We start from the raw sequence: 10,031 nt of genomic DNA on the forward strand, positions 1-10,031 counted from the left end.
GCCCCGGTGCCGGAGCCCTGAGCCCTTCCCTTCCTCCCGAAGCCGCAGCGCTGGCAGTGTCTGATATTTACTGTCCACTGCTGGGAGTGCACAGCTTCTACTGATTGATAGAATGGGCTGAGGATAATCTTTGCATATTCTGTATTGGTAACAGGATCCATATTGGTTCTTTAGTATTATTAAGGTTAATTATCTAGTCTATTCTATTAAATCTGTTTATATTTCAACACTCAGGTTTCCTTGTTTTTTCCCAATTCCCCTTCCCGGGTGGGGGGGCCTCATCAGGTGATGGAATGATTGTCTAAACAACAATGAATTGTGAGTTCCTCAAACCGTAATAGCCCTGCAGGGCTGAAACCAGGCAGCCTCCGGGCTCAGGTGAGGTTTCTGCCCACACGCACTGGGCTGGATTGCATGTTCGTTGTTGCCCAAAAAGCCCAGAGACTCGACAGAAACATAATACAACGAGGTCTTGGCATCTCGGCATCTCCCCCAGTGGTGACGAGAAGAAGGAAGTAATCACCCAAAAGGTGGCTCCAAACACCCATGTTTTTGTACTGGGGTGTGGTTGGCCACCGAGGAGAAGGAAGGGCTCACTCTTCCCCAAAAAGGCATTTGGGGGAAGTTGCCGCTGGTGGCCAGGAATGAGCAATTAAAAGTTACCGGGCCCAGACAGAGCTGCTGACCTCTCCCAAAGGCGTAGCGAAGAGAACTTAGAAGGGCCACTACGATTTTTCCATGATGCACACAAGCAGCAGTTTTGTGTAAGCTGAGGATGGGGAAGAGGAATGATGGAATTGCTGAACCTCTCTGCACATGGAATTGCTCAAGGAAAGGCAGCAAAGCAGTGCAGCCCTCTGCCTGGGATGCCGGGGCTGAGAAAAGGAGCTGTGGTAGATGTAATGACCAAAAGGAGACCTTCCCTTCACCCATCCCAGCAGCAGAGCGCCAGTGCGTGTGGGACAGGCGGCTCCTGCCCCAGCTGTCGTCGCAGCGATAGCGGCTCTTTCTAATGCCATGTTAACAACAGACTGAGAATTGCATCTTCTAGCTGTGCGGTTTCGTTACCTTTCTGAAGCACTTTCTGAAACCTGACATAGGTAGAGAAATCCCTGGGGAATTAAAAATCCCTGGCAGATCTTTCCAAATGCCTGGTGGTCTCTGCTCATTGATGGAGAACGTTTATATCGTGGTGTAGGCACAGCCACCAGCTGCCAGAGCAGCATGGGGCAAGTGATGTGAGTTCCTCAGGCCAAGCCGAGTAGCCAGCTTGCCAAGGAAGCCCACCTTGGGGTGAAGAAGTGCCCTTTGCAGGGTTGGGCTGCACATACAGCACATGGGAATGTGTCCTGTCCCCATCCGACACGGGACACAGGCATGTGGGGATGGTTTGGGTACGGGGTATGACAGCCCTGTGCCATTCTGCATTGCCTCCTGCAGGGTGCTCAGCACCCAGTGGGCACAGCAAGCCCAGAGCATCTGGAAGCAAAGGTGTGTTTGGGCTGGTCCCCAGAGTGTATTTAGGGCACCTGGACCGCACACTCTTCCCTCATCCTCCCTGGCAGAGCGAGCAGCAGTGGCGCTCAGACCTCCCCAGGTCCCAGCGGGCGGTTGCAAGATCCCTTTGCTGCAGGGAGACGAAGCAGAAGTGACTGGGGCGGTTGCTGCGTGGCGCGTGGCTTCCAGTGGCACAGCTGTCCCCGTCCTGCTCAGGAAGTCACGCAGCCGGAGCAAGGGCAGCGCCCGGCAGCACTGCCACCAGGTGCCCTCCAGCCCCGAGGGTCTCCAGGCAGGGCAGGACGGGCTGCGGAAGCCCCAAAGGAAGCGGGAAGACACCTGCAGGCGCCGAGGTCTCATCCAGCCGGAGGCAGGGCAGGATCAGGCGCGGGAGAGAGCTGAGGACTCTCAGTGCCTTTGGCAGTGCAGCCCTGGATTTGGCAGCGCAGCCCTGAATTTGGCAGCGGGTGGAGGAAGCAGTGGTGGGGTAAGGTAACGTTTCGGTGTGAGCTGGCGGGTGAGTCACTGGACAAACTTACCCCGGCTTCGTGCTGCCCTCGCAGAGAGGGGGACTTCGCGCAAGTGCTGGACGAGAGCTGCTCCCCGGGAGAGTGGACATGGAAAGGTAGGGAGAGCTCCATCCTCGGAGATTTTTGAGATGTGGCCAGAAAAAGCTCTGGCTGATGGGGGCTAGTACTGGCAACAGACCTGCTCGAAGCAGGAGGCTGGACTGGAGACCACCAGAGACTCCTCGCCACCGCCCCGTCTGGGGTGTTTGGACACAGCTGAGTCAGCACATTCTTAGGAGCCTTTAATCTTTGCTTGTTGCTTTTGTTTTTGTTTTTGTTTTTTTTTGTGCAATCTTGATAAGACTTGCCCTCCAGCTGGGCAGCAAAGCAATACCTGATGCTGACAGGGATGCATACAGACTCCCAGCAATTATTTTCTGCTGTCCCCGTGGAGGCTGGTAATGAATCAGGTTGCTGAGAAAGGAAAATATGAAGCCCTCTGTTGCAATTTCCTGCCCCAGATTGCCGCGCGTGTCATGCAGAGGAGCAAACAGAGCTGTGGCTCTCCCATCCTGCGGTCAGACGGATCTGTTTGGCTTCCCTGTCCATAAACTCGATTATTCTAGTTTCATTGTGATCCGTAGGATTTCCTGGTCACTTAGACACTGGGAGTCTGCAGCGAGGCAGCCCAGGTGGGAAAGCGCGGAGCCTGGCTCAGGAGGAGCCACCCTGCCTTGCTTTTGGGGTGGGGTGAGACCAGTGCCACCAACACCCTGCCGGGGAGCTCTTGGGTGTTTGGCCGGTCACTTGAGCTTTGCCCTGTGCCACGGCTGAGCGGCCAGGCGGCTGCTGAGGGGGTGCGATGGACCCAGTTGGGCAGGAGGGATGAGGACAGTGGCGCTCCAGGGCTGACCCTGCCCAAAGCCAGCTGGAGCTGAACGGTCCCCTCAGCTGCCACAAGAGTGCTGCCACCTCTCACTGTTGCTCTCCTGGTTTCTAGGTTGTGCGCCATGAATGTGTCTCTCTTCCTCCTCCTCCTCCTCCTGCGGCTGGGGCTGTTGGAGGCAGAAGGCAGGTGTTTCTTCAATCGCACAGAGGAGTACTGTGTGTGCTACAACCTGTCCCAGGAAAGCGCAAGCAGCATCATCCAGTGCCTCGCAGCCTCTGTCGTGGAGTTCCGGGGGGGAGAGCTGGAGAGATACGTAGCCTTCCCCATCGGCGACCCGGACCCCTCCACTGCTGAGATGCTGGGCTCCATTGGCATCAGAAAAATAATTTTTGGTGACCTCCTGGTGCCTGAGATACTCCTCGCCCGAGTCCTGAGGTTCTTCTCCTACACTCGGGTGCAGGAGCTGGCTTTTGAGAGCTGCGTTTTCAAGGGGAGAGGCAACTGGGATGAAATGGCCGACCAGCACTTGCCCATATTGTCCCTGCGCTTCCACAACGTGACGTCTGCCCCGCTGACGGGCCGCGAGCAGGACCTCTCTAGTCTGAGCAGCTGGCTGGAGACCCTGCAGGAGCAGGCTGTCACTGGCTCCCACGTCACCAGCCTGCCCTGTGGCATCGGAAGGATGTTCCAAGCTCTGCGTTCCCTGAATGTGGCACAAAACAGCCTCGGGGATGAGAGCTTGATGCCCGCCTTCTGCAACGGGGCTTTCCCTCAGCTCCAGGTACTGAGTCTGCAACGCAACAACCTGACGTCCTACCACAGCGTGTGCGAAAGCGTGCAGCTGCTGCACGAGCTTCAGCATCTAGATCTCAGCCAGAACCAGCTCATGGCAGACCCATCCTCCTCCTGCCAGTGGCCAGTGTCCCTCCGAATTTTTAATTTGTCTGACACTGGCGTGGATGAAGTCCTCACACCCCTGCCTCCCGGTCTAGAAGTGCTGGACATGAGCTTCAACCACCTGCGTGCTGTAGACATCTCCCTCAGCTCCCTGAAGAAGCTCTTCCTGAGCCAAAACATGCTGCAGACTGTCCCCTCCATCAGGAATTACCCCATGTTGGACACCCTCCACCTAGACAACAACTTGATTACGGAGCTGCCATGGGATGAGGTGAAGCTCCTGGGGCACCTGCGGGATGTGACTGCGGCTGGCAACCTCTACAACTGCTCCTGCTCCGGGGCTGGGGGGCTGCAGGCACTGGCAGGCATGGGGAACCTTGGGCAGGGGTGGCCCCAGGACTACACGTGTCGCTCCCCACCTCGCTACCAGGGCAGGCTGGTGAAGGACGTGCCGGTCTCGGTGCTGCAGTGTAACAGTGCTGCGGTGATTGCCCCCATCTGCGTTGCCCTCGCCCTGCTCGGCGTGGCCGGGGCCGTCTGCCTGGTCAGGTCCAGGCCTGGGCTCCTCCGGCCCTGCCGCAGAGTCTGAAGGGGACGTGTGACCGTTCCCACCAGTGCTTCCCCACAGGGGCTCAGCCCCAGGGACTGCAAGGCCGGGAGCTCCGTGGGAAGACTCACAGGACCCCCAAAATGCTGGTGAGGGTCTCCCTGCGTGTCCCCAGTCCAGGATCCCCAGCAGAGCAGGACTGTCCTCAGCATTTATCCCACAGTGGCTGTGGCTTTGCCCATCCAAGTTTCGGGGAAACCCCCAAGCACAGCCCCTTGCCGCGCTCTGCCCCACGGCTGCGCCCTCCCAGAGGGGTTTCCCTTATGGCCAACTCTGGCTGCCCCAAGCCCCGACGCTGCACCCATCGCCCCTGTGATGTCACCCGCCCAGAACAAGAGGATTTCGGCTCCAGCATCTTTGTGCGGCTGCCCAGGTGCCCCAAGCCTCACTGGGGTCCGGTGGCCCCCACCCAGAGCCTCTCCACCAGCCGGTAGCCCTGTGCCCCCCAGCCCAGCCCTCCTTGCAGCCCCTCTGCTGACCCTCCACCTCTCCTCATCTGTGGCTGTGGGGATGTTTGTCTGCTTAACTGCTATTCAGCGTAAGAGAAAACCCACAAAAGACAGGAAAACGAGTAAATTAAACACCCTATACACAAACACTAACGAGCAGGAGGTAACAGAGACAGCAACCAAGGCCTGAGCTCTCAAAGCACTGGTGGACGAACCCCTCAAGTGGGACTTGAAGAGGTTCAACCGGAAACTTTTTAACTGATAAGAAGAATCCGAGTTTATTCTGGGTCATTCAGAAGATGTCTCATAGTAAAGAGAAAATTGATTATGGGATGCTGAGGGAGAGCGCTTATGGGAAGGATCAAAGGGAGGATCACGGTGGGTGGGTGGGGAAGCAAGCACGGGGAGATGGGGACGAGGAAGAAGGGGGCTGGTCGTAGGTAGGCAGCGCTCGGCTGGCCAGCGCTTCGTCCCCGTGGTCTGTCTTGCCTTCTCATTAAAATCTCTTCCTGCATATTCTCTGTGTCACCTCACTCTATTCTGTTTGTGACCTGCGAGGAAACACAGGCGGGACTAGCTGATGGGTGGGAAACTGGAGCGTGGAAAGACATAAGGCTGGAGCTGGAGAGGGGCTAAACAGGGCCCAGGGTCCAGCCGTGGGTCCGTGGTGGGCTTGGGGTCTGCTGCGTGTTGGAGGGCACACGGGTGTGGGTGTGGGATTGTCCCACCAGCCCACGTCTGCCTGGAGCGGCTGGAGGGGAGGGATGGGGCCGTGCCACCCAGGTGCTGGTGTCTGTGGGAGCGCCATTGGTGGTTAGATGGGTACTCTGCTTGTGTTGACCACGGGGACTTGCGTACACCAGGTGGCTGCATTTGCGCCTTGGGCACTGGTGCTCAGCCTTGCTCCTGGATGGACCTGGCAACACGGGGCGGCAGCCGCTGTCTAATGGATGGGGAAGGAGGAATCGCTGTGCCTCAGCGTCCAAGGATTTCTTTTCCCTTAGCAGCACCCATGTGAGGCACAACCCCACCCTGCTCCTGATGGAGGCCCAGGTGCCATGGTGGATTATGTCCAGCCTGGCATCACCCTCATGTCTGAGGACATTTGGGCAGGCAGAGGTGCAGGGAGGCAGGCGCGGTGTTGTAGTCTCATTCTGTAGGGGCAGCAGTGGCAGGTGAAGGGACATGTGCGCCTCCTCATTGTACCTGGTCCTTCCCAAATGCAAGGGGCGGGGCTGTCCTGGGACCTCTCTCCCACAGTCGGTATTTCCACAGACCCTGTAGAGCCTCAGCTTCACCATTTCCTTTTGTGCTTTCTTGGCATGACTGATCTCCAATAAATGTGATTCTGTGGTTTGTGGTTGCTTCTGGTCTCTAGAAAAACCTTCATGACAGTCCAAGGTCCCTTATCTCCTGTCCTGTGCTTGCAAAGATGTCCCTCTTGGAGCCAGGAGCATGCCAATGGTGTGAGTGGGTCCCAGCTCCTGCCTGCCTCCTGCCTGACTCCTTGGCCAGCGGGGCTCAGCCTCCAGAACATGGTGCCTCCAGGCTGGACTCGGTCCCCGCCTGGCTCTGCCCACGCGGCTGTGCCCGACACCCATCAATAATGCAGGGGAACACGATCCCCCCGTGTAACCCCATCCCCTGCCCCTTCCGAAACAGCAGCTCGAGGGCTGCCAGTACTGAGCTGGACATGGACGCTGGGGAGGTGAGTGCCGTTGTGGGGGACATCACAGGGTGGTTTGGAGGGATCTGTCCCCTGCCTTCGCTGTGGCATGGCCAGACACTGCCCAGCTCCCCAGGGGCTGACCCAGCTCCTGGCAGGCGTTGTCTGCATGGGGCAGGACCCATCTCATTGCCCCTCTGCCCCGTGTCCCGGCAGGCCAAGCGGGATGTCTCCGTACGAGCAGCTGTGGGACTCCACCAGGCAGCAGGTAGAGCTGGGGCTGGGGACACCTGCCTTCAGCCCGAACCCGCATGCCAGGGCACTGGGCTAATGGTGGCAGCCACAGCCGTGGTGGCACTGGGACCACTGGCCACGCTGGTGAGGCTGGCCTGAGCGGTGGTGATGGGGAGGGGACATCCTCCCCACCCTGGTGGCTCTGAGCACAGTGGTCATCGTGTGAGGGCTCAGGGATAGTGGGAAGCCCTGGGACCTGGCCCTGGGCTGCAGGGGGGACAGAGCTGGGGCACGTGGGGATGACCACCCCCGCACCACCCCACGCTCAGTGTTTTCAGGGCCGGGGGAAAGCTGGGCGGTCAGCAGCGAAGACCCTCTGCAGCTTCTCTTCACTGGGAAGGAGGTCCAGGTGAGAGTGGTGGGAATGTGGGCACGGAGGGGACGAGGGTGTCCCCAGGGAACCAGACAGGAGCAGGGGTCCCAGTTCCAGCCACCGGCCACACTCGGGACCCAGATGGGTGCTGAGGTCTTGGGCTGATCCTGCCCTACGCCCCCGCGGGCCACTCATTTGTGGGGTGCTCCTGGGGGTTACCAGATAGCAGGGGAAGGGAGGGGGTCTCCCCCCACCCCCGCCTGCGCCAGGCCCTCCATGCCACCCCTGCCATCTCTGTCCCAGTGTGCCCAGTCCCTCCTTTAGCCTGAAATGGTCGTACTGGGACGAGGGAAACCTGAATGTTATCATGCTCCCTCCCTCATGCCAGGACAGCCGCTTGACTGTTGATGGCATCTTCCACTTGGACGCAGGACAGGTATTGTGGGCCCCGAGTCCTTCTTCTGCACCTCTGTCCCCAGCCAGAGGACCCAGGGAGATGCTGGCCCAAGCTGTGGGCTGGGGCATGCTGCTGCAGTCCCAGAGGCACTGGGCACCACTGGCAGCTCCTCAGGTGTCACCGGTGGTGCCGGGGACCCGGGGCTTGGTCCTGTGTGTGGCTCTGCTGGTGTTTCTCACCCCTTCCCTGTTTCCTCTTGGGTGCTGGGACGTGGCTGCCACCGTGTCTATGCCTTACTGCCCACGCCGTGCTCTCTCTGGCGTGCTGTGCCATGCCATCCATGCCACGCCATCTACACCATGTTGTGCTGCCCGTGCCATACCATCTGTGGCCGATCCATGCCAATGCCCTCTGTGCTGGTCCACCTGCACCGTGCTGTCCATGCCATGCCATGCTGGCTGTGCCATGCCACCCCTGCTCTACTGGCTACGTCTCTCCTATCAGGAGAAGGTCCTGGAGTTGGCAAGACCCCAGCTGGCCCTGGTTCCCCTTGGCTACAGCGTGTCCCTGCTGCTGTGGGCCCCTCATGGCCTCGGGACCCAACTGCCATTCCAGAGCATTGTCTGGCAGGTGAGGGCAGAGGGCATGGCAGGGGAGAGGTGACAGGGAGAAGGGACATCGCAACTGCACGGTGCTGGGCTCCTGGGTCATCCAACTGCCCCCAGTCCTGCTGGTACTGGTACGAGACCCAGCCACAGGTGCCAAAACCCAACTGCTCCCAGCTTGACCAGCTTGTCTCCAGGTGATTGACACTGTCTTCCAAGAACTGGAGGCTGTGGGGGGCGATGCACAGAGCCTGCAAACTGTCAGCCTGGTCCAGGTAGGGCAGGAAAAGCTGGGGTGGGGGGTCTTGTTCCCCCTCTGCCACCGGCTGGACCCTGCTGTGCCAAGGGGCATGTGTTGCCCCAGTACTGGCATACAGTCCCCTATGCTGCAGGGTGACCGGGAGCCAGATACCTTCAGATCCCAGGTTTTCTCACCTCTTTGCAGGAACTCCCAGGTGTGGGAAGCCTGGGCTGCCCATGGCGGGGTCTCCCAGGCTCCAGCAGCATGGTGGGAAGAGGGAGCTGGGGAGCCCTATAACACCTTCCTGCCCACCGTGTGGCTGGGCTTTTCCTGCCAGCCACTGCTCCCTGTCACCTGGGGGTCCCTCCAGCATGTGCCTGGGTGGCACAGGAGGGATACCAGCTCCTTCCACCAGGCCGAGCCCTTTGGCTCTGGGATGCTGCTGGGGACCTCCAAGCTCCATGCAGGGCTCAGACATTCCCAGGGCTCGGCCTTTCCCTGGCCCTGGGCTGGAAAAGCTGGAAGTGACCCCAAAATCTCTTCTTTCCCAGCCCCTGCCTCTGCATGGCCACAAGCAACCTGGGTGGGTGTGGGATGTCAGCAGCCCCCGCTTTCTGTGCCCCTCCCCAACCTAACAGACCCCCATTGCAGGTCAGCACGCACGACAAAGCCTGGGATCTGCTCCGTCCTGACGGCCGAGCCCTGCAAGTGATGGATGTTGCACCCCTGGGCCTGTAGGTACCTGATGCCCCGTGGTCGGGCAGCTACCCCTCGGGGGGCTGTTACCCCAACACCGGGCGTGGGGCTGGGCAGGGAGCACGGTGCTCAGCCAGAAGACAGCCAGGGGTGTCCCTCAGGGTGGGTGGATTGACCCTCCTCGCTGGCTTTTATCTCCCTCTGCTTCCAGGGTGGTGGAGGAGGCAATGGAAATCGCTGTGCCCGATGCCCAAACTGCCATCAGTGTCTACGCCTGGGGGCTGGGTGCCGTGCCGGCGTTGCAGCCCCCCGCAGACGGGCGCTCAGCCATGCAGGGGTGAGGGACTCAGCCGATATGCCGCAGGGTTGGGAAGGATTGGGTGCTGGGGCCGGCTCCAGGCACTGCTGCAGCCCCGCTCACGCACCAGCCTCTCCCCAGAGCCGGCAGCCTCTTCACTCTCACCGTGGAGCGGGAGCTGGAAGGCGGCAGGTGCCGGCGCTCGGCTCTCAGGATCCTGGCATCCCCCGGTGCCGTTGGACCCTGCCCCGAGCCGTACGTACCAGAGCTGCAGCTCTGCACCGGGGCTGAGCCGGGTCCTCGCTTCGGCATCCCTGTGGTGCTACCATGGGGCTGGGGAGACCCAGAGGTGAAGCAGGAGGGACCCGGACACCTCAATGGGAGCCCATGGCTAGGAGCCAAGGGGTTACTACTGCCCCTCAGGTGGCTACCACCTCCCAGCGTGGCTAACCCCATCCTCGGACTCTCGTGGGTCAGGGCTCAGCTGGCCCAGCTGTGTGGGTTATCCCTCTCCCGGTGTGTCTCTCATCCCACACACAGGGCACCAGCCACCGGCCACCCCCTGCTTGACACGAGCTGTCTGCCCTGGATCATGGAGCGACTGCTGGAGGGGAACAGCCTGACGTTCCTGCTGCTCTGCGTGACACTGCCAGGTAGCCCCTGGGACTGGGAC

The 10,031-nt window shown here is 60.1% G+C and overlaps 2 protein-coding genes across 2 annotated transcripts in view; one reads left to right on the forward strand and one right to left on the reverse strand.

Moving 5' to 3' along the window:
* The window catches only part of TMCO6 (transmembrane and coiled-coil domains 6), a gene marked incomplete at its 5' end in the record, with an annotated part of 10,036 nt that extends 6,991 nt beyond the window's left edge, over nucleotides 1-3,045 (reverse strand). Inside the window, one exon of the mRNA XM_009890688.1 lies at nucleotides 3,026-3,045. Coding sequence (XP_009888990.1) covers nucleotides 3,026-3,045 — 20 coding nt within the window. The remainder of the gene's footprint in view (nucleotides 1-3,025) is intronic.
* Nucleotide 3,046: 1 nt separating this feature from the next.
* LOC104291454 (toll-like receptor 2) lies at nucleotides 3,047-4,381 on the forward strand (the record flags this gene model as incomplete). The annotated part of the gene is made up of 1 exon (XM_009890689.1): nucleotides 3,047-4,381. A coding segment is annotated over one exon (1,335 nt), but the record flags the coding sequence as incomplete, so codon positions are not given.
* Nucleotides 4,382-10,031: the final 5,650 nt, after the last annotated feature.

This window comes from Charadrius vociferus, unplaced genomic scaffold (genome assembly GCF_000708025.1).
Source record: "Charadrius vociferus isolate BGI_N301 unplaced genomic scaffold, ASM70802v2 scaffold828, whole genome shotgun sequence".
Taxonomy (NCBI): domain Eukaryota; kingdom Metazoa; phylum Chordata; class Aves; order Charadriiformes; family Charadriidae; genus Charadrius; species Charadrius vociferus.